Below are 24,997 nucleotides of genomic sequence, written 5' to 3'. Positions count from 1 at the left end.
ATCCTCTAGACATGCCATCCAGCTCTTACTGTTGGTAAGTATGGCTCATGTCCAGTTTTGTACAGGATTTTCCTCCAGCTAACTTTGCATATAAGTTGTCTATCCTCGGGATAGGATATCTATCTAGCTTGGCTGCCTAATGCATGGTCAATTAATAGTCCCCACAAATGCATTTACTTTGGTCAGGCTTCACCACTGGGACTATGGGTGCTGCCCATTCCAAAAATTGGATTGGTTGGATGAAGCCTAGCTTTTCTAACCTGCACAGTTCTGCATCCACCTTCTCCTTTAAGGCATAAGGCATAGGTCTGACCTTAAAGAAATGGGGTGTCGCCTGAGAATCCACATATATTTTTGCTTGCAAGCCTTTTAACTTTCTTAATTCATCACGAAATACACTGTTGTATTCCCTTAGCAATTCAGGGACTCCTCCTGTTCTCAAGTGAAATATTTCAGACCAGTTGTGCTTGATTTTCTGTAACCAGTCTCAGCCCAGAAGACTAGAGCCTTCACCTGTCACTGTGATGTTAAGATCCAAGCTGAGGTTATCACTGGATAAGCCTGATCTGAGAGTGGAACACAGCTTGATAGATCCTAACTTTTAATTTGTTTGTTTAGATATGTGGAGAAGGGCTAAAGAACTTTTAACAAAAGAATAATATATTTATTTAACAAGAAAAGATGAACTTTATTGCACTACCACTTCACCCACAACTATACCTTTACAGATATATACAGATTTGTAAGGATAACGCAAGTTACAAAAGCTTTCTTATACTCTAATGTTCACAGTAATTACACAGTCCATGTAAACCAACAGGCACCCTGCAGTCAGACACACCAAACTCTGAAACTAAGTGACAGATGCCACCTCAACCAGATGCTATGGATCTCTCCTCAACTCCCCCAGATGCTTGTCACACCATGAACCAATCAGTCTCACTGAACTCTGTCTTTCACATGAGGGTTTCCAATCTCCACGCTCCAAGAACTCGTCTTGGAATCTTTTCCCAAACTGACACTTTCTCTCAGACAGCTTCCGCAAGGGTTCACCTCCAGGATTTGGAGCTCTCCTTCCAATGTTTCTCTTCCCTTGTCACCATGTGCATTCAAGCTGTCTTCCATACACACTCTCTCTTTCTCTGACTCAGCTGTCAACAGTACACCACTGCTTCACATGCCCATAGCAAAGAATTACAGACCTTCGGTTGTCTCCTTGGACTTTCTAAGTTCCCAAGCCTTTATCTCTTTAAGTTTGAAACTTTAATCTTAAAGCTTGGAGCCTTTCTCTGTCCCTCACTCTCAACAGGACTTTTTTCCCAGGATCCTGTCCTTCCTTTGACTAGAAGGTCTGTTTGGGACTTTCTACTGTTCACTCCACTGGATTTTGGGGTCTTTTTATTTAGCTTGGGACTGGCAGTTCAACTGCCACATTGTCCCAGCCTCTCCTGGCAGCTACTTTCAAAACCAACTGAACTCAAACAGCTTCCAAATCAAACCATCGCAACCTATACAGCGAAGTTGAAGCAGTTAACAGAGCACTGTGACTTTAGGGACACATATGTTGCAGGAGCGATTAGTTTGTGGACTTCACAAGGATACCTTCCAACTCTGTTTACTTGCCAAAGCCAACATTGATTTGGAGCACGCCATGGAAATAGCACTAGCCATGGAAAGTGCTACAAGAGGCTCACAGGCTTTACAACACGTACTGCTGTTCTTCATGTGCAGCGGGAACCTACCATCAGCATGCCGTGAAAACCAGAGACAGCAGCAAAGTGAGAGGCAATCTCAGCTGTTAGAAGAACAAAACAGTTTAGTAGGAACATTTCAGCAATGACTTCAAGATTAATCTGTTATAGATGTGGGGGTGACCACATGCCAAACACTTACGGGTTCAAGGAGGCAGGAAGCCACTACTGCCATAAGATAGGTCATGTAATAAGGTAATGCAGGGCAACATTGAAACAGCCCATTAAGCAGCAAACCAACATGATTGAATTGAATAATACAACTGAACCTGAAGCAGCTGTAAAAACCGAACCTATTCCTGTTACATTCCAAGTTAATAGGAATCCGCTAATAATGGAGGTAGATACGGGAGCCTCAATCACAGTGGTGGGAGAGCACACATTTAAATGCCTAAATGACAGTACTCAGTCACTGAATCTGGAGCAGGCAACTGCTCAATTGAACACATACACTGGAGAATCCATATGGGTAAAGGACATTGCCTCAGTACCTGTGTCTTATAGACAGCAGACAGTCCAGCTTCCAGTGATCATTGTTAGGAAACAGAGATAGTTTAAGTAATTTGTATTTCTGGGTGTTAGGAATGAGTTTTAGCTTTAATATTTAAGTTTGATTTGTATTTCTGTATCTGTGCACTAAGAAAGGTCAAATTGAATTTTACTTTCACTTTAAAAAGTATCTGTATTTCTAATGAGAGTCTTACGGCTCTAAACTGAGCTAAAGCAAACACAAGAGTAGAGAAACTGGGCTGTTGCCAAGCAATAGGGGTTCAGAGAGGCAGGTCCCTCCCACAGACACACACAAAATAAACTAGAAACAGTTTGATTTGGAGTCATATTTGACCCAATAAGTTAACTTTGATTTCCTGTCCACAGGTGTTGCCAGAATTGCTGAGCTTTTCCAGCACTTTCTGTTTGTTATTTCAAGATAAACCTGAATTAGACAGAGCAAAGAAAACTCATTCAAGCTGTATCATATTTTAGCCTTTCAACATCCCCTTCACTTACTTACCATTGTGATAAATATGCCAAACTCTGGATTAAGTGATACACTATCTCCATCCGTGAAGATAAATACTTTCTTCCTTTCTTTCCTTGCCATGAGAATAATATAAATTTGTTGCGCTGCTACAGATAATACAGGTAGTTCAATTCGATTAAATTCATCAAAGCAGCCCCAAGAACCAGATTGTGCCAAACCTAAAAAATGCAAAAGCACCAACCACTATAGTATAAAATTAATTTATAAAATAAGTTAATAACATTTAGTAACTAGTTTCTCATCAGTAAAAACCTTTAATTAGTTGACATTCCATCTGATCATTTAATTTCAACTTAGCTGTTTAAAGCATTTGGAATTGATTAATAAAAACACCATTACTTTAGTAAACTATCCCAAGACACTTCACAGGTGCATCAGCAAACAAAATAGAGGTATGTTTTAAGGAACATCTTTACGGAGGAGAGACCAGTGGAAGCAGAGAGGTTTAGGAAGCGAATTTCAAAGTTTAGGGCCTAGGCAACTAAAGCTACAGCTGCCAATGGAGGAATGATTAAAATTAGCAATGCTCAAGAGGCCAGAATTGAAGGAGGACTGGGAACTTGGAGGGTTTTAAACTGGATAAAATTTCAGAGATTTGAAGGGGAAAGCCCATTGGATAATCTGAAAAAAATGTTGAGAAATTTTATGATCAAAGCTTTACCAAACCAAGTGCTAATGTTGGTCAGCAAGCAGAGGAATGATGGGTGAATGGCACTTGGTCTGTGTTTGGATATAAGCTGCAGAGTTTTAGGTAAGCTCAGCATTGTGGTGTGTGCAAAGTGTGAGATAATTGTTAAGAACAATTAGTGACAAGAAGAGTTGATGAAGGTAGTGCAGTGGAAGTTGCATACATGGATTTTAGCAAGGCATTTGGCAAGGTCCCACATGGCAGATCAGTCAGGAAAGTAAAAACCCATGGGTTTCAGGGTAATGCGGCAAACTGGATAAAAGGTTGGCTTTGTAACAGGAAACAAAGGGTAATGGTCGATGGATGCCCTTGCGAATGGAAAGTTATCTCAAGTGGTGCTCCACAGGGCTAGGTGTTGGGACCCTTGCTGTTTGTGTTATATATTAACAATTTGGACGTGAACGTGGGGGGCATAATTGGGAAATTTGCAGATGACACAAAGATTGGCCGAGTAGTGGATAGTGTAGAGGATAGCCATAATCTCCAAAATGATATAGATGGGTTGGAGTGGGCAGTAAAGTGGCAGATGGATTTTAACATAGAGAAGTGTGAGGTCATACATTTAGGGAGGTCAAACAGTTTCAGTGATCACACAATAAATGGGAATATACTAAGAGGGGTAGATGAAGTGAGACATCTTGGTGCACAAGTACACAGGTCCCTGAAGGCAGCAGTTCAAGTAGACAAGATTGTAAAGAAGGCATATGGAATGCTCTCCTTCACTGGCAGAAGTATAGAGTATAAAAGTAAGGATATAATGTTGGAATTGTATAAAACACTGGTGAGGCCACAACTGGAGTATTGTGTGCGGTTCTGGTCACCACATTACAAGGAGGACGTAATAGCTCTGGAGAGAGTGCAGAGGAGGTTACAAGAATGTTGCCAGGGTTAGAAAAGTGTAGCTACTAGGAAAGATTGGATAGGTTGGGGTTATTTTCCTTCGAACAAAGAAGGCTGAGAGGTGACTTGATTGAGGTGTACAAAATTATAAAGGGAATAGATAGAGTGGACAGGATAAAATTGTTTCCCTTGGTGGCGAATTCTAGAACCAGGGGACATAGATTCAAGGTAAGTGGCAGAAGGTGTGAGGGGGACATGAAGAACTTTATTACGCAGAGGGTAGTGGGTGTCTGGAATTCGCTGCCCAAGTTGATGGTAGAGGCACAAACTCTAAACTCTTTTAAAAAGTACCTGGATCTGCACCTTAAATGCTGTAAGCTGCAGGGCTATGGGCTGGGTGCAGGAAGGTAGGAAAAGAAAGGCACCTGGGTGTCCTCGGGCAGGCATGGACAAGATGGGCTGAATGGCCTCCTTCTGTGCTGTAACTTTTCTATGGTTCTAATTAGATATAGTTTTAAGGAAGTGATATTTGTATTTGTGGGTGTTCGGAACAAGATGTGGCTTTATGTTTAAGTTATTGTTTTTATTTGTGCGTTAAGAAAGGTGAAACCAGGGTTTGGTTCCATTTCAGAGATTCCCAGCATCTGCAGTATTTTGCTTTTATAGAAATAGGAGGACACTGGATAGATAAGAATGGAACCAGGCCAAAGCAGTGCTGCCAGCTGGAAAGAGAGGAGAGAAGATGGATGTGTGGTCGACTGTGTCCAAGACTGCAGACAAGTCATCTGAGATTAGTAAGGATCATTTAACAAGGTCCCAAAGGAAAATACTACTCCCTGATGTAAAGGAAACCACACTGTAAACAGCGAATACATTATATTAAATTAGAAGATGTACAAGTAAATCACTGTTTCACTTGGAAGGGGTGTTTGGGTGGTGAGAATGGAGGTAGTGAAATTTCATCTTCTATTGACTTCAAACTCTTACATTCCTATTTTTTATTCAGTTCTGATTCAATGTGATTGGCCTGAAACATTAATGGACTTAACACTGTATTGCATGGGACACTGCACTCCAAATCCCTGGTAGCTATCAATTTATACAGGGCTCAAATGAATGCCCAGTTAATGCCCACTTATTGAATACAATTAAACATAATGAATATTAATTAACACATGAACTTCTCACATTTTTTTCATATATATATTTGTTCAAGGGGTGTGGGTGTCGCTGGCTGGGCTAGCATTTATTGCCCATCCCTAATTGCCCTTGAAACTGAGTGGTTTGCTAGGGCATTTCAGAGGGCATTTTTAAGAGTCAACCACATTTTGCCGTGGGTCTGAAGTTAACTGAAGGCTAGACAAGGTAAGGACAGCAGATTTCCTTCCCTAAAGGACATTAGTGAACCAAATGGGTTTTTACAACAATTAACAACAGTTTCATGGTCATTATTAGACATTTAATTCCAGATCTGCCATGGTGGGATTCGAACCCAGGAAATTACTCTGGGTCTCTGCAGTCTTAGCCCAGCAACAATACCTCTACACCACTGCCTCCTCAGGGTGATTGGGGGCTTGGGGGGTGGGGGGTTGAAGGTGGTGGGAGCACAAACAATGGAGAGGGGTTTAAGAAGATTGTGTGTAGTGCAGGATTCCAGGATAATCCTGGGATAATGTGAAGTTTTTGACAGAGAAAGGCAGGCCTCAATAGTCCTTAGGTGGTCCAAATAGATGTTTACCACAAACTTTCAGGTCTGTGTTCCTTGAAATTAAGGGAACGGAGATGGAGGACTATACTAGGAGCAGTAAAATTCTCTCAGCAGCTGAAATATGACTGGGCAATAAGAAGTGAGTTCTGAACACTTGGGCTATTCATAGGGAATTAAAAGTTAAGGTGAGGCTTTCAGAGGAAGGGACGGAATTTTAGAGGGACAGTATTCCTATGCTACTTGAGTGCATTTCAGAACATAGAAACATTAAGGACTGTTGATAAAGTTTTGCAAGGAAAATTTTGGCCTGTGCTTGAAATCTGTACAGACTGTCAGGTTGACAAGTGCCTAAAAGTTGACCATTTATGTTGGGTACCTTTGCACTGGAGCGACATGAATGTTTTGCCAGGAAAGTTAGCTGCAAAGTAGGGAATCCCCTTTAAACTTATCATTGTGATGTCCTATCCCCATGGCTCTAGAAGTTCAGTTTTAGCAGTTTTCCAAAATGGGAATTCCCAAGCAGCAAAGAATGGTAAAATCAGACCCTTTTTTTCTGATGTAGGAAAGGGCACTTTTTCATGCTGTTTGGCTATTTACTTTGTAAAATCACAAAAGCGTATAGAAAATTTTATTTTGTTTAAAGAAGTCAATTTTAAATTTCAATTATATACATACATGTCATAGATGCCAGTAAAGCTGCATACACTAGCAGGCAGGTGAATGCTGGGATGAAAGGATTACGCCATGATGACCAGATTGATTAGAATGGGCCTATATCTCTAGAGTTTAGAAAATGAAAGGTTATCTCGTTCAAACATATAAGATTTTGAGTGGCCTTGATAGGGCAGATGCTGAGAGGGTATTTCATCTGGGTACAGAAATGAGAACTAAGGAGTTTAGTCCAAGGATAAGGGGCAGACATTTTAAAATGAGATGAGAAATTTAGTCACTCAGAGTTGTGAATCTTAGAAATTCTCTAAATCAGAGGGCTATGAATGCTCAGTTGATGAGTATATAAAAGTTGGATATTGATAGAATTTTGGACTCTAAGGGAGTCGAGGAATATGAGGATTTGGTGAAAAAGTGGAGTTGAAGTTGAGGATCATCCATGATTTTATTAAATTGTGGACCCAAGCTTGAGGATTCCTCAAGCTTATTCCTCCTCTTAATCCTGTTCTGATTCTAATAAGCCTTCACTTTACATATGACAGTTCACTTTTGTGCTTTCATACCTTTGTAGATTCTGCCTAATCCTCTGAAATCCATTTGATCGGAACAATTGAACACAACAACATATTTTCCAAGTGCTTTGCCCATGTCCTTCACAGTCTCTGTTTTGCCTGTACCAGCAGGTCCAGCAGGGGCAGCTCCCATATTCATCCACAAAGCTTGAGCTAAGCTGATGTAGCACCTGCAATTGGAACCAAACACACTATTTACCATTAAATTAAAAACAGTGAATATCCTGCATGAGCAGTGTAGAATCATAGAAAGTTTATAGCACAGAAAGAGGTCACTTGGCCCATCATGTCTGTGCCAGCTAAAAAATGAGCCACACTAATCCCACTTTCCAGCATTCGGCCCATAGCCCTGCAGGTTACAGCACTTCCGGTGCTATTAAATGAGTTAGGGGCATCTGTCTCAACTGCACATTCAGGCAGTGTGTTCCAGACCCTGACAATCCTCTGGGTGAAAACATTTTTCTTCATCTCTCCCCTAATCCTTCTAATAATCATTTTAAATGAATGACCCTAGTGACTGACCTATCTGCTAAAGTAAATAGGCCTTTCCCATCCACTCTATCCAGGCCCCTCACAATTTTGTAACTCTCAGTCAAATCTCCCCTCAGCCTCCTTTGTTCCAAGGAGAACAACCCCAGCCTATCCAATCTTTCCTCATAACTGGAATTTTCCAGTGCCAGAAACATCCTTGTACATCTCCACTGTACCCTCTCTAGTACAGTTACATCCTTTCTGTAATGAGGTGGCCAGAACTGCACACAGTACTCAAGATGTGGCCTAACTAATATTTTACGTAGTCCCCTGCTCTTATGTTCAATACCTCGGCTGATAAATGAAAGGATTCCGTATGCCTTCTTAACCACCTTATCTACCTGTCCTGCTAGAATATAATGCCCGGGAGTGCATATTTTAAGCCTTTATGTCACCCATCAAAGAAACTACCTCTAGCAGTGACCACAACCACCGAGGGGGGGGGGGGGGCTATGCAAAGGACCAGGGCAGATCTTATACAATACGACCATTCATTCTGCAGGATCAGCCAATCAATGAAATCATGCCACAGAGAATGGAGGTAGTTCTGGTTGGTTTCTCGATTGTCTGGAGATGTTTACGCATGATTTAATAATTTGATATAATATTACATTAGTTAAACATACAACAGCATTCGAGCAACAACAGGAACATAACATCCGTAAAGTAACATAAGATATCTGACCCAATGTACCTGGGGATTTGCGTCGGTCCTTACCCAACCATTTGGGGCTTGTCTAAGGGTGTCATGTCAGAGAAAGTCTCTTGATTCAAGTGAACTAATCCTGCCACCATCACCAAAGTGGCTGTGTATCAGGACAGCCACCCCAGCTCTGGAGGGGACCCCCTCCCCCAACTTGCATCCTTGGTACTCTTCTTGATGGGTGCTGGGCTAGTATTTGATAGTCATCGATGTTTTATTTCCTCATGATTACTCGAAAGGTTGAGGACTCTTGTCCCTCGGCCGCCAGGCAGCTTTGCAGCAACTGTACACAGGCAGATACTCGCTGACCACCCCATGTCAAGAATTATACATTTCCCATAACGGTGGCAACTCTCAGGCTTAAAATACTGTGGCTATTCTTTCCCAATTGTCTTTAGCCATTGACCACATCAACGCCAGCATGTGGTTATGTTTTAGGCGAGACCAATTCAGAGGCGCAACTCATTGCTGTATAAAACAGCCAAAATTCCCACAGCTACAATAACTAGCTCCCAACTCCACACATTATCGATATGAGGACAAAGCTTGACAACAAACACTGGCCTGGACGTCAAGGTGAAACACCACGACAAAGGCATTCCAGCTAATACCTCCTTCACAGCTGGATGTGTTAAGTGGAGATACTGAGTCAAAGAAAGTTATAGCTACTCCCACCTGGCGATTGTGGACATTCACTCCAAGGTCCCCTCACTTCCTTTACACCTTTTAGTATTCTCCCATTTATTGAGTATTCCTTTGCCATGTTTGACTCCCCACCCACCCGAAATGTATTATCTCACACTTCTCTAAGTGTACTCCATTTGCCACTTTTCAGCTCACCTTTCCAGTCCTTAGACATCTTGCTGCAGTTTACAGCTATCTTCCTTGTTGTCAGCCATGTGCCCAATTTTTGTAATACCTGCAAAGGTGTTGATCATTCCCCCTGTTTTTACATCCAAATCATTTAATAGATACCACAAATAGCAGGAGACCTAGTGCTGAGCCATGTGGAACCTCACTGGAAACAGCCTTCCAGTAAGAAAAAACAGCTGTCAACAATTACCCTTTGTTTCCTGCCACTGAGGCAATGTTGTATCCAGCCTTCTACATTCCCCTTGATCCATGGGTTTTTATTTTTTAACCAGTCTAACATGTGGTCAAAAGCCTTGCTAAATTCCATGTAGATCACATTAACTGTACTACCCTCATCAATCCTCCTTGTTACCTCCTCAAAAAATTCAATCAAATTAGTCAGACACAACTTTGCCTTAACAAATCCATGCCGGCATCTTTGAGTAATCTGTGCCTTTCTAATTAACGGTTTATCCTGTCCCTCAGAATTGATTCCAATAATTTGCCCACCACCGAGGCCAGAGCGACTGGCCTGTAATCATTTAGTTTATCTCTCTCCCTTTTTAAACAAAGGTACAATGTTACAGTACCTAACCTGTATTCAACGAGGATTGGAGGATGATGGCCGGGCCCTCCGCTATTTCCTCCCTGGCTTCTTTTAACAGCCTGGGATACATTTCATCTGGCCCTGGGTATTTATCCACTTTCAACATATCACTCTATGTTGATCACATCCAATATTTCATACTCCTCTTCCAATGTCTGTATTGTTCCTCTCTTTTGTGAAAACAAATGCAAAGTATTCTTGAATAACCATGCCCACATCCTCTGCCTCCACACATAGGTTATCTTTTTGATCTGTTATGGCCATCACTCTTTCCTTTTTGATCCTCTTACTCTTAATGTATTGATAAAATATCCTTGGGTTCACCTTGATTTTGCTTGCTAATATTCATTCATATCCTCTCTTTGCTTTTCTAATTTCCTCTTTGATTTCAGCCCTGCACTTCCTATACCCTTGGCTTTCTGTAGTATTGACTTCATGGTTTCTGACATAAACTTTCCTTTCTTGCCTTATCTTAACCTGTATTCTCCTTAACTTCCAGGGGGCTCATGATTTGGCCATCTCACACTTTTTTGTGGGAAAATATTTGCTCTGAACCCCTTGAATCTCCCCTTCGAATACCTCCCACTGCTCTGACACTGATTAAGCTTCAAGTTTCTGCTTCCAATCCACTTTTGCTAAATCACTTCTCAGCTCAGTAAAATTGGCCTTACTCTAATTTAGAACTTTAACTGCTGTTCTATCTTCGTCCTTTTCCATAATAATGTTAAGAATAATTGAATTATGATCATTACCACCAAAACGCTCTCCCACTGTCACTCCTTCCACCTGACCAGCTTCATTTCCTAAAATTAAGTCCAGAACCACGCCTTCTCTTGTTGGACTTGCTACATAATGGTCAAAAACATTGTCCTGAATGCACCATTAAAATTCCATTCCCTCCATTCATTTCACACTAAAACTATCCCAGTTAATACTGGGGTAGTTAAAATCCCCTACAATGACTGCCCTAATTTATTTGCACCGCTCAGAGATTTGTTTACATATTTGTTCCTATATCTCCCTCTGACTGTTTGGGGGTCTATAGTACATTCTCCATAGTGAGACATGCATTAAGATTAGTGTTAAGGGCTTGGGTGGAGTGGATTTCTTCAAATGTGTACAGGAGAAATTTTAAGGTCAATATGTAGAGGGTCCAACAAGGGACGACGCAGTGCTGGACCTAATTCTGGGGAATAAAGCCAGACAGGTGGCTGAGGTGGTGATGGGGGAGCATTTAGTGACAGCGACCACAACATGTTTCAGTTTAAGTTTGTTATGGACAAAGAAATAGACAAGTTGCAAAAAAATGTTTTGGATTGGGCAAGAGTGGATTTTAGTAAAATAAGGCAGGATCTGGCCGAGGTAGACTGGGAACAGCTACTTGTGGGGAAATCTACAGAGGAGCAGAGGGGGGCATTCAAAAAGAAAATGGGGAGGGTGCAGGCTCAACATGTTCCCTCTAGGGTGAGAGGAAGGAGTAACAAGCTCAGAGAACCATAGATGGTCAGAAATATTCAGGTTAAGATGAGAAGAAAAAGAGAGGCTTGTAGCAGGTACAAGGGGAGCAAATCAGCGGAGGCATTAGTGGAGCACAGAAAGTGCAGGGTGGAGCTTAAGAAAGCAATTAGTAGAGCAAAGGGGGGATATGACAAAGCTCTAGCTGGTAAAAGTAGGGAAAATCCCAAGATATTCTATAAGGAAATCAAAGGAAAGAGGATAACCAGGGAAAGAGTAGGGCCCATAAAGGACAAAGGGGGCAATCTATGGGTGGAGCCAGGTGACATCGCTGGAGTGTTGAATGAATACTTCACGTCCATCTTCACGCAAAAGAATGAGGATGAAAGTATCGAACTCTGGGAGACTGTGAGGATCTTAAGCAAATTGATATAGGGAGTGACAAGATACTGGAGGTGTTGGCAGGCTTAAAAGTGAATAAATCTCCAGGTCCAGATGATTTGTGTCCCAGACTGCTGAAGGATGCAAGGGAGGAGATCGCAGGGGCTCTGACCCAAGTTTTTAATTCCTCTCTGGCCACGAGGGAGGTACCAGAGAACTGGAGAACAGCTAATGTGGTTCCACTAGTTAAAAAGGGTTGTAGAGATAGGCCAGGGAACTACAGGCCAGTGAGCTTACGTCAGTGGTAGGGAAACTATTGGAGAAAATTCTGAAGGAGAGAATCTATCTCCACTTGGAGAGGCAAGGTTTGGTAAGGGATAGTCAGCATGTCTTTGTCAGAGGGAGGTCATGACTAACAAATTTTATTGAAATTTTTGAGAATGTGACCAGTTGTGTTGATAAGGGTAGTGTAGTTGATGTAGTTTATATGGATTTCAGCAAAATCTTTGACAAGGTCCTACATGGGAGACTTATGAAGAAGGCAAATGCATATGGGATACAAGGTAATTTGATAAGGTGGATTCAAAATTGGCTTAGTTGTAGGAGACAGAGGGTGATGACAGAAGGATGCTTTAGTGACTGGAAGCCAGTGTCCAGTGGCGTACCACAGGAATCTGTGCTGGGTCCCCTATTATTCATCATTTATATAAACGACATAGATCACTATGTGGGGGGTAGGATTAGTAAATTCGCGGATGATACAAAGATTGGCCGGGTAGTTAACAATGAGATTGAGTGTCTTAGGCTGCAGGAAGATATAGATGGGATAGTAAAATGGGCAGATAAGTGGCAGATGGTATTTAACCCTGAAAAGTGTGAGGTGATACACTTTGGAAGGAGTAATTTGACAAAGTGATTTGACAAGGAGTAATTTGACAATGAATGGCATGACACTAGGAAGTTCTGAGGAACAAAGGGACCTTGGCGTGTGTGTCCATAGATCTCTGAAGGTGAAGGGGCATGTTAGTGGGGTGGTGAAAAAGGCGTATGAGACACTTGCCTTTATCAATCGAGGCATAGTTTACAAAAGTAGGGAGGTCACGTTGGAGTTGTATAGAACCTTGGTGAGGCCATAGCTGGAGTACTGTGTGCAGTTCTGGTCGCCACATTATAGGAAGGATGTAATTGCACTGGAGGGGGTGCAGAGGAGATTCACCAGGATGTTGCCAGGGATGAAACATTTAAGTTATGAAAAGAGGTTGGATAGTCTTGGGTTGTTTTCGTTGGAGCAGAGAAGACTGAGGGGGCGACCTGATCGAGGTGTACAAGATTATAAGGGGCATGAACAGGGTGGATAGGGAACAGCTGTTCCCCTGAGTTGAAGGGTCAGTCACAAGGGGACATAAGTTCAAGGTGAGGGGCAGGAGGTTTAGGGGGGATGTGAGGAAAAACATTTTTACCCAGAGGGTGGTGACGGTCTGGAATGCGCTGCCTTGGAGGGTGGTGGAGGCAAGTTGCCTCAAATCCTTTAAAAAGTACCTGGATGAGCACTTGGCACGTCATAGCATTCAAGACTATGGGCCAAGTACTGGTAAATGGGATTGGTTAGGTAGGTCAGGTGTTTCTCATGTGTCGGTGTAGACTCAATGGGCCGAAGGGTCTCTTCTGCCGTGCATCATTCTGTGATTCTGTGACTGCCCCGTTTTATTCCTAAGCTCAATCCATATGGCTTCAGTTGATGATCCTTCCCACATATCATTCCTCGTCAGAGCTGTAATTGCTTCTCTTCCCAAAATTGTCACCCCTCCTCCCTTTTTGCCCCCTTTCTTTCCCAGCTGAAAACCATATAACCAGGAATGTTGAGCTGCCATTCCTGTCCCTCTTTAAGCCATGTTTCAGTAATGGCAATTATATCATACTGCCACGCTTGTATCTGTGTCCTCAGCTCATCAGCTGTATTTGCTGTACTCCTTGTATTGAAGTCCTTTGAGCACTGCCAAAGTCTCTTTTATATTTTCTATCTTTTTCTTCCTCTGTCTTCCAGATCACTCACTGATTTTCTGTCTGGGCTATTCCTGTTTTTGCCCCACCTGAGTCTAACCTCAGGTTCCCATCCCCATGTCAACCTAGTTTAAACTAGCTAACCTCACAGCAAGGATATTGGTACTGGCCCCACTGAGTTGCAAACCATCCAGCAGGAGGTCCCACCTCCCCCTGAACCAGTGCCAATGCCCCAGGAATCTGAATCCCTCCCTCCTACACCATCCCTCCAGCCACGCATTCATCAGCTCTAACCTCCTATTTTTATGCTAACTGGCGCTTGGCACTGGTAGTAATAGGGAGATTTCTGCCTCTGAGGTTCTGCTTTTTAAAGTCTTGCCTAGTTTCCTAAAATCTACTTTCAAGACCTCATCTCTCTTTCTACTTATATCGTTGGTACTAATGTGAACCACAGCCTCTGGCTGTTCATCCTCCCTCTTAATAATGTCCTGCAGCTGCTCTGTATATCCTTTACCCTGGTACCAGGAGTCACGCCCACAGCCGCAGAAATGCCTGTCTGTTCCCCTAACTATTAATTCCCTACCAGTATTCCTCTTCCATTCTCCTTCCTTCTCACCCATGCAAACGAGCTACCGGTGGTGCCCTGAACTTGGCTCTTGCTGCACTACACTGAGGAACATTCACTCCACTGACACTCAAAATGGAAAACTGGTTCTCGAGCGCAATAGACTCAGAGGATCCTGCACTACCTGTCTGGTCCTCCTAGACTTTCTGGTGGTCACCCATTCCCTCTCTGCCTACATGCTTCTGACTTGTATTGTGACCGCCACCTTAAGTGTACCATCCATGTACTCCTCAGCGTTGCTGAATGCCGGAAGTAGTGTTTATTGTTTAAAAATTGTTATAGCACAGGACAAATTAACCTAAAGATTCCTCAAGGAATTCAGGATGGGGTTGGAAGTGACTCAAGTCATAATTATTAAATCCACCTTAAATATCAAAATTGTGCTAACAGATTGGAAAGTCGCCAAAATAACACCTTTGTTCAAGAAGAAAGAGCAGATTAAACAGTGTAAAATGCAACCAGTTAATCTAACATCAGTTATGGGGAAACTCAAGAGGCAGAATGTTACGACACTCCCCATGAGCATGTTTATGGTTGTAAGTTAAATTTGTAAAATCCTGCGAGTGGCTTGCCTACCACCTAACTGCCACACCTGACCTCGCCATGATTTTACAGATGGCGGGCAAGGTCTAGGGCAGCCTGCCTATCCTTGCCCCAATTGTGGTTCTTAAATGGCCAATTAAAGATACTTTAGGGCCGCTTTCTGCCAAGGTTGCAATTTAATTTTCAGGCTGGTGGGAGGAATTCAGGGATAGTCGGGGTAGCTCAGCAGGGTAGCTGGCTTGGGCATTGCAGGGTAAAGAAGGGATGCTTCCTCCATGGGATCCCTTTTGTGATCATCATCCTCCCTTTTCCCCCCTGGGTGTTTTCTGCCTGGACATTACAACCCATCCCCCCACCACCCTTGCCCCTACTGCACTCCCTCCCCCAACACCTTCCTGGTCTCCAGAAGACCTGTTAAGAGCACCCCACACTCAACTTCCATCCAGCATGAAACACTTGTTGCTCAAATTTTTGAGATACCTTGCCCTTCCAGGGTAATCTGAGGTAGACTGGATGCTTTTCAGGGCTGAAAGTGATGGCCTTAGGCCCATTTATGAGTTTGTGAGATATATAGCATGAAATGATCTGATTAGGGTAGCCACTATCCTGCAGGGTGCCTTTGATGTGCCCTATTTCAGTACCAAGCTTGCATGGTGAGCAAGTGACTCGGGCTCTCTTTACAAGGTTGCTGATAAGACCAATCTTGTAGCCTGTCGAACTGTAAGAATACCAATGTGTATACTGACCGCTGAAGGTAGGCTTACGGTAGACCTTGGTAGAGAACCCCTTGGCAGATTTCTTAACTAGTACTTCAAGGAAGTACTGCTCCATTTCATAGGTGAATTGGAGCACAGGATGGGGCCCATTAAGATAAAGACAAAATACTGCAGGTGCTGGGAATCTGAAACAAAAGCAAAAAGTGCTAGAAAAATTCAGCAGGTCTGACAGCATCTGTGGAGAGAAAGACAGAGTTAATGTTTTGAATCTGTATGACTCTTCTTCAGCACTAAAGAGAAGTAAAAATATGGTGAAATATATACTGTTTAAGGGGGGTGACAGGTGAAGCTGGATAGAAGGCCAGAGATAGTTGGAGGCAAAGGAGAGATTGCGAAAGATGTCATAAACAAAAGGTTGAAGGGGTGTTGATGGTGGTGATACTGGCTAAAGGAGGTGCTAATGGTGCCATTAAGAGTAGAAAGCAGAATGAGCAAGCGACAGATGGCACTAGTTGAGGTGGCGTGGGGAGAGGGGATGGTATGGGAATCGAAATAGGCTGAAAGGTAGGGATAAAACAATGAATAAAAATGGAAATAAATTTAAAAATAATAATAATAAAAATAGGTGGGAAAAAATAAATAAAAATAAATATTTGAAAAAAGGGGGTCAAAAAGAAGTGAGGATGGAGGAGAGAGTTCATGGTCTGAAGTTGTTGAACTCAATGTTAAGTCCAGAAGGCTGTAAAGTGCTTATTCAGAAGATGAGGTGCTGTTCCTCCAGTTTGCTTTGAGCTTCACTGGAACATTGCAGCAGGCCAAGGAAGGACATGTGGGCATGAGAGCAGGGTGGTGAGTTGAAATGGCAAGCGACCAGAAGGTCTGGGTCATGCTTACAGAAGGTGCAACACCTGCCCCTTTACTTCCCCCCTTCTCACCGTCCAAGGGCCGAAACACTCCTTTCAAGTGAAGTAGTGCTTCACTTGTACTTTCCTCAATTTGCTCTATTGCATTTGCTGCTCCCAATGTGGTCTCTTCTACATTGGAGAGACCAAAAGCAGACTGGGTGACCGCTTTACAGAACACCTTTGGTCTGTCGGCAAGCATGACTCAGACCTTCCAGTCACTTGCCACTTCAACACACCACCCTGCTCTCATGCCCACATGTCCGTCCTTGGCCTGCTGCAATGTTCCAGTGAAGCTCAACACAAACTGGAGGAACAGCAACTCATCTTCCGTTTATGCACTTTACAGCCTTCTGGACTGTACATTGAATTCAACAACTTCAGACCATGAACTCTCTCCTCCATCCTCACTCCTTTTTGATCCCCTTTTTTCAAATAATTATTTTTATATAGATTTTTTTCCTACACCTACTTTTATTATTATTTTTAAAAATTTATTTCCATTTTGATTCATTGTTTTATCCCTACCTTTCAGCCTGTTTCGATCTTCTTTTCCCACACCATCCCCTCTCCCCACCCCACCCCCACTAGGGCCATCTGTTACATGCTCATTCTGCTTTCTACTCTTAATGTCACCATCAGCACCTCCTTTAGCCAGTATCACCACCATCAACACCTCTTTGACCTTTTCTTTATGACATCTTTTGCAATCTCTCCTTTGCCTCCAGCTATCTCTGGCCTTCTATCCAGCTTCATCTGTCCCACCCCCGTTAAACAGTGTATATGTCACCATATTTTTACTTCTCTTTAGTTCTGAAGAAAAGTCATACGGACTCGAAACGTTAACTCTGTCCTTCTCTCCACAGATGCTGTCTGACCTGGTGAGTTTTTCTAGCACTTTTTGTTTTTGTTTATGGAGCCCATTAACACATGTAAGGAAATTGTTACATGCAGCTGCAGATTTAAATACAAATCAAATGTATCATTCCCATTTGGAAATATGTGAGGGGTTGGAGGTTAGTTGTTATTCCATCAAAGACACTTTTCTCAACAAAGGTGTTTGTGAGAGCTGGGCCTTGAGGGGATCCCATGGCAACACCAGCTACTTGGGCAAAAATAGTGTCGTTAAAACTGAGATAAAAACAAAAAAACTGCGGATGCTGGAAATCCAAAACAAAAACAGAATTACCTGGAAAAACCCAGCAGGTCTGGCAGCATCGGCGGAGAAGAAAAGAGTTGACGTTTCGAGTCCTCATCGAAGGGTCATGAGGACTGGAAACGTTAACTCTTTTCTTCTCCGCCGATGCTGCCAGACCTGCTGAGTTTTTCCAGGTAATTCTGTTTTTGTTTTGTCATTAAAACTGAACTCAACTGTGTGAATTATCGAGTTCAAAAGTGCAATGAATACTGATTCATGCAATGGTGGCGGGTCTAGATCGCCATGATATAGTGCTGCAGCGCAAATATCTATGGCTTCTGTAGCAACTATGGTTTTATTTAGTGTGTAATGTACCTTTAAGAATAATACTTGTTAGGAATGATCTGTAGTAACCAATAGGAGATTAGCACGGTCTACCTCAGCAGACAATGTTGAGATAGAGTTGGAGTTGAAAGCAATGTGTAATTGTTGCTGAGTATATTGTAAATAAACTTAATGTTTCCACTTAAGAAGTGTCTGCAGTTCAACTCTATTACTAACAGTACAACTCGGCCACCCTACAACAACTTCCTTAAATGAAGCATTGGTGAATAGGTGAGCAATGTCAAATGAGCACATGGACACAGCATTGTTATCGATATGCAAGTCCTGTATGACCTTCACAAATGTGAAGGAGTTCTTTACTGGTTGTGACAATTCGCTCAATTATTTGGCCAATTCATGTTGAGCAGAACTGGTCATAGATAAGATGGGGCAAAGAGGGACATCACTTTTGTGTCTCTTGGGCAGCCCATACATATGCAGGCGTAGCAAACCGTGAGTACAAACCCTGTCATATATATTACATGATAACTCATAGCTCTTACACAAGTCCAGCAAGCGGTTTTTTAGCTTACTTTCGAGCAAGGTTGTCCAGTCATGTTGAATGGCAGGTCCAATGGATATGGATTTGGACCTGTCATTCAGAATGGCATGCATTTTGTTGACATAGTCATGCTTGTTAAGGATGACTATTCCAGTCCCTTTGTCAGGTTTACTTATGTGTATGTCCGGGTTGATCTTAGGGGGAATAGTCATCCTTAACAATACTCAAGTTCTGTAGCACCAAGCAACTATTTATAAACTTCAATGAGATCCCCTCTCATTTTCCTAAACTCTAGTGAATACAAGCCTCACTGGCACAGTCTCTCCTCATAAGACAATCCTGCCATCCCAGGAATCAGTTTAGAGGATTCATTAATTAAAGGAACAGGGTTAATAGTCCCACCCATATGGTAAGTTGCCTGAGACATCTTGCACAAGCTGGAAAGAATATTGGAGATGGTGACAGAGGATGCAGTCATTATGATCCATTTTGAGAACAATATCCAAGGGAAGAATAAGCGAGAGGTTCTGTTTCGAGAGTACAGGAACTAGGAGCTAAAATAAAGGTCTCAAAATTTATAATCTCAGGATTACTACTGAAGGTGTAGGGATAATTAGATCAGAAAGTTGAGCATTTAGCTGAAGGAGCTGAAGGAGCAATGTAGAAAAGAGGAGGTCCATTTTATGGAACACTGGAACTGGGACTAGGACAGGAAGGAACTGTACTGGTGAGATGGGCTCAGCTGAACTGGACTAAAACCAAGATCCTTGTGGCATAGACAAACAAAACAATTACTAGTAATTTAAACAGAAGAAGAGGAAAGTTCAGGTGCTAATGCAACATAAATAATAGTGCCAAAACAAATGAAAAGGGAGAAAGTAGAGTAACAGTCAGGAATAATGTTTTAGATAATTCAGGGAAAGGGAGTACTGAAAGATGTAAAGTAATTAAACTTAAAGTGAGAAATAAGAAATGTGTGAGTAAAACATCAGAGCAAAAGGAAAGGTTAGGATTTGTGACCCAAATAAGTAATCTTTATACAAATGCACAGACTACAAGCAACAAATTGGATGAATTGCACATGCAAGTTCAATTTGAATGGTATGACATGGTCGTCATTACTGTGATATGGCTGCAAAATATTCAGGACTCTCAAGTAGCAAGTAATAGTTGTTTATTGGTCTCCCCAGTGTACAGGAGACGCACTGGGAGCAGTAAATGCGGTAGACCAAATTTAAGGGGGTGCAAATGAAGCCTTGCTTCAGCTAAAAGGAGTGTTTGGGCCCTTGGACGGTGAGGAGGGAGGAGGTAAAGGGGCAGGTGTTGCACCTTCTGCGATTGCATGGGAAGGTGCCGTGGGAAGGGGATGAGGTGTTGGGGGTGGGTGGGGGGGACGGGGTGGTGGTTGGGGAAAAAGGATGCGAAAAAAGGGATAAAACGGGGATAAAACAATGAATACATTAATAAAAATGAAAATAAGTGGATAAAAAAATAAAAATAAATTTTAAAAAAGGGGATAAACAAGTGGTGAAGATAGAGGAGAGAGTTCATGGTCTGAAGTTGTTGAACTCTCCCCACCCCACCCCCAAAGGAGCCATCTGTTACTTGTTCCATGTGAGTGCTGACACTTGTTCTGCTATTAACACATTTTGCTTTCTTACCTTTATGCCACTATCAATACCTCCTTTAGCCCTCGCCACTACCATCAACACTCCCTTTGTCTTTTTGTCCATGACATCTTTGTCAATTTCTCCTTAGCCCCCACCTATCACTGGCCTTCTATCTAGTTTCACCTGCTCCACCCCCTTAAACTGTATAAACTTCATCACAGTTCTACTTCCTTTTAGCTCTGAAGAAGGGTTATACAGACTCAAAACGTTAACTCTGCTGCACTGTCCGTATGACCCTTCTTCAGAGCATACAGGCTCAAAACCTTAACTCTGTTTCTCTCGTCACAGATGCTGTCAGACCTGCTGAGTTTTTCCAGCATTTTCTGTTTTTATTTCAGATTTTCAGCATCCACAGTGTTTTGCTTTTATCTTGATGGAGGAAAGGACATGGGTGACTGGGGAAAGGGGATGGGTGGGGAGCTGAGAATAAATCTTACTATGACTATGTTTTTCAAATCAAAACTGAGTGGATCCTCACGTTGGACGGGAACAGGTGCTGAATAGGAGTGCGATCAATGGGTGGGCAAAGATGCGGGTCAGATCAGATGGACAACTGAAAAAGAATCCCAGCAGGCAGCATTGAAAATGCTCAGGACATTGAGATGAGTGTGATGGAGAGAGGCTCTGCACACGTGAGAGAGTGCTTGCATGAGGGTTCAAAAGGCACGGCCACTAACATACTTCTTCCTCCAGAATCATTCGCGGTCAGGCTGCGTGCAGCTGAACTGTTAGTTGGGGGAGGATGCAGGGGGAGAACTCACAAAGCCTGTGAATGAAGCTAAAATATACCATTACACGTTATTCAGTGAAATTGAATATATTTTCAGATTATAAAGTAACAAATGTATTCACATGTGCACTACTTGTGATCAGAAATTCCTAACTTTTCTTGGACTACCACTTCTTCTCCATGCTGCCCTGAGGTCTGCAGGAGGAATGAAGACAGCCTGTGCAATGAACGGCCCTGTTGCCTCTGATGACTTCAACGTGCATCCTCTGGAGAGCTATGGCCTTGAGGGCCCCAGTTTGCTTTGGCTGTGCTCCTGTGGGCCAGCTGCTCTCCCTGCTGTGACAGAGGACAAGGTTGAGGGGGTCACAGGCAAAGGAAACCCGGAGGGAGAGGACAGCCTCTGAGATTCTTGAGCGGATGACCCAGGGGTGTCCTTCTGCCTTTGCGTGCCCAAGGGCCACAGCCAGAGTCCTTGAGGGGAAAGAGCACCTGGAGGGACATCGAGGTGCCCAGTTTACCTCTCACATTGCCACTGCGGGTGCTCACCTATGGCTGCCATGATTGAATGCTAGGTCTGTAGATCTCCACTTTCTGCTGGACGAGGGTCTCCATGGCATCTGCCATCTTTCCCATGGAGATCTCCATACGTGGCACATGTAGGCACCACTTCATCAGAGAGCAGGCGGAAGCAATCCTCCTACTCGCGTGTCACACTATTGAGGGCTTCCAACAACTCTTTGTGATTTTTCCCTGCCTTCTGCAGTCACAATGAGTTAGAAGGCCGAATCCAGAAGCTTGTCATCTGACTCAGACCTCACAGGTGCCTCTTCCCCAGTAGTCCTCTGAGTGTTGGGGAGCTCAGCTGAACCTGCCGCCCTCCTGCTGCGGACACGTGTCAGTGTGGTATTTGCCCGATTCTGACCCTAATCCTGCTCTAGATCTAGGTCCCACCAAGATGTGTGTCTCTGTGCTGGTGGTGGGTGTGGGTAAACACTGTGATGGGTCTCCCAGGCTGCATATTTACAGCTTTTCAGTGGAGGAGGTGTGCTCTTGGCTGGAGGTGAGGACCTGGATGGGGCTGAGGGATTGGCTGCCTGAGGATGTCGATCGCTTGGCAGAACTCCCTGTGAACCAAAGCAGAGTCTAAAGCAGGAGAGAGAGCAATCATAGTAGCGTTGAGGGCGGGATGATATGATGCAGGATCCTCACAAGGGTGTTCACCACTGGCCTCACTGTTGCCACATCCTCACCAGTCAGCACAATGACACACTGTTCATAAGACCATAAGACATAGGAGCAAAAATTAGGTCATTCGACCCATTGAGTCTGCTCCCCATTCACTCATGGCTGATATGTTTCTCAACCCCATTCTCCCACCTTCTCCCCGTAACCTTTGATCCGCTTATCAATCAAGAACCTATCTATCTCGTTCTTAAATACACTCAATGACCTGGCCTCCACAGCCTACTGTGGCAATGAATTCCATAGGTTCACCACGCTCTGGCTAAAGAATTTTCTCCTCATCTCTGTTCCAAAAAGTCTTCCCTTTACTCTGAGTCTGCGCCCTCGGGTCCTAGTCTCTCCTACTAATGGAAACATCTTCCTCACGTCCACTCTATCCAGGCCTTTCAGTATTCTGTATGTTTCAATCAGATCCCCCCTCATCCTTCTAAACTCCATCGAGTATAGACCCAGAGGCCGCAAACATTCCTCATATATTAAGCCTTTCATTCCTGGGATCATTCTCGTGAACGTCCTCTGGATCACCACTAATGCCTCTGCTATCTCTTCAGCTATCTCCTTCAGAACTCAGTAATCTATCTGGTCCAGGTGATTTATCCACCTTCAGACCTTTCGATTTTCCTAGCACCTTCTCCTTGGTAATGGCCACCATACTCACCTCTGACCCCCGACTCTCTTGAACTTTGGGGATGTCACTCATGTCTTCTACTGGGAAGACTGATGCAAAGTACCTATTCAGTTCCTCCGCCATTTCTTTGATCCCCACTACTACTTCTCCAGTGTCCCAATGTCCACTTTTGCCTCTCTCTTACCCTTTATATGTCTAAAAAAACTCTTGCAATCTTCTTTTATATTACTGGCTAGTTTACCCTCATATTTAATCTTCTCCCTCCTTATTTCTTTTTTAGTTGTCCTCTGTTGGTCTTTGTAGGCTTCCCAATCCCCTGGTTTTCCACTGCTCTTCACCGCATTGTATGCTTTCTCTTTAGCTTTTATGCTGTTCCTGAATTCCCTTGTCAGCCATGGTTGCCTCATCCTCCCTTTAGTATGCTTCTTCTTCCTAGGGATGAATTTTTGCTGTGTCTCCCAAATTACTCCCAGAAATTCCTGCCATTGCTGTTCCACTGTCTTTCTTGCTAGGCTCATCTCCCAGTCAATTCTGGCCAGCTCCTCCCTCATGCCTCTGTAGTTGCCTTTATTCAACTGTAATATCATAACATCTGATTCCAGCTTTTTCCTCTCAAATTGCAGGGTAAATTCTATCATATTATGGTCATTTCCTCCTAAGGGTTCCTTCACCTTAAGCTCCCTTATCAAATCTGCCTCATTATACATCACTAAATCTAGAATTGCCTTTTCTTAGTGGGCTCCATCACAAGCTGCTCCAAAAAGCCATCTCGTAGACATTCCACAAATTCCTTTTCTTGGAATCCACTACCAACCTGATTTTCCCAGTCTACCTGCATATTGAAATCCCCCCTGATCACTGTAACCTTGCCTTTCTTACACACCTTTTCTATCTCCTGGTGTATCCGCAGTATTTTGCTTTCATCTTTGAGTTAATTTGACTGCTCCATTTCAAAACTGAATTTGAGGGCATGGAGCAAACACAAACAGTCCACACAATGCCATACATCCTGCTCACGTTCTCTCCCTCTGTTTTCATACAAGAGAAACTGGCTCACAACAGCAGAGAGAGGTCCCACACTAGGGCTGGAGGTGGCCCACATTAGGCCCCTCACCCACTTCAAAGCCCTCAAATTCAGCTTTGAAATGGAGCAGTCAAATTAACTCAAAGATAAAAACAAAATATTGCGGATGCTGGAAATCTGAAACAAAAACAGAAAATGCTGGAAATACTCAGCAGGTCTAACAGCATCTGTGGATGGAGAGACAGAGTTTATGTTTCAAGTCCATATGACCCTTCTTCAGAGCTCTTTACCTCCCTTTTCATGACATACAGTTGAGAAACCTGCCAGAGGGTTCTCTACCACAGTCTACCACAAGCTTCCTTCACTGGTCAATATATGCATTGGGATTCTTACAGTTCCACATGCTATAAGATTGGTCTAAACAGCACCCTTGTAAATAGGGCCTAAGCCATTTGCTTATCAAATAAGCTTGATGTTGAAATAGGGAACGTCAAAGACATCCTGCAGGATAATGACTACCACGATCAGATCATTTCGCACAGTATATCATGCAAACTCATGAACAGGCCTAAGGCCATCGCTTTCAGCCCTGAAAAATGCCCAGTCTACTTCAGATTACCCTGTAAGAGCAAGGTATCTCAAAAACCTGAGCAACAGGTGAAGCTAGCTGTTTGATGCTGCTACTATGCAGTGGCAACACAAGTGGCAGCTGCCACTAATAGGATATTGCCGTCAAGCCAAAAAGATGTTCTGCCTATCACGCAAATGAGTAATGTGGTTTATGAATTTCAGTGCCAACGTGATGCTATGTAGGCCATACCTCCCAAAGACTGGCAGAGCATATCAAACAACATGTCCCTGCTGCTGTTCACAATAGGCAGGGTACACACCATACCCTACCAGCCCATGCCTGCAAAGCTCAAAACACAATGTCCAACATTAGATGTGATTCCGTGGTTGAACAGCATTTGCTAAAGAATCCTCAGTGTGCTAAGAATTACACTTAAGATTGTCAGTTGGGCTCGCAGTGTGGCACATTTGCATGTACGGGAAGTTGTATTTATTAACGCACGGGGTCCTGTTCTTTGCAGGC

At 43.2% G+C, this 24,997-nt stretch overlaps 1 protein-coding gene across 1 annotated transcript in view; it reads right to left on the bottom strand.

Annotated features, from left to right (window-relative positions):
- The window catches only part of LOC121278115 (dynein heavy chain 8, axonemal-like), a 1,831,678-nt gene that overhangs the window by 812,469 nt on the left and 994,212 nt on the right, over nucleotides 1-24,997 (bottom strand). Inside the window, exons 45-46 of the mRNA XM_041188200.1 lie at nucleotides 7,262-7,440; nucleotides 2,764-2,951 (exon numbers count right to left, since the gene is read on the bottom strand). Of these exons, the coding sequence (XP_041044134.1) occupies nucleotides 2,764-2,951; nucleotides 7,262-7,440 (367 nt within the window). The remainder of the gene's footprint in view (nucleotides 1-2,763; nucleotides 2,952-7,261; nucleotides 7,441-24,997) is intronic.

This window comes from Carcharodon carcharias, chromosome 5 (assembly GCF_017639515.1).
Source record: "Carcharodon carcharias isolate sCarCar2 chromosome 5, sCarCar2.pri, whole genome shotgun sequence".
Classification (NCBI taxonomy): domain Eukaryota; kingdom Metazoa; phylum Chordata; class Chondrichthyes; order Lamniformes; family Lamnidae; genus Carcharodon; species Carcharodon carcharias.
The sequence above is the reverse complement of the archived record's forward strand: the minus strand, read 5'-3'. Positions and strand labels throughout refer to the sequence as shown.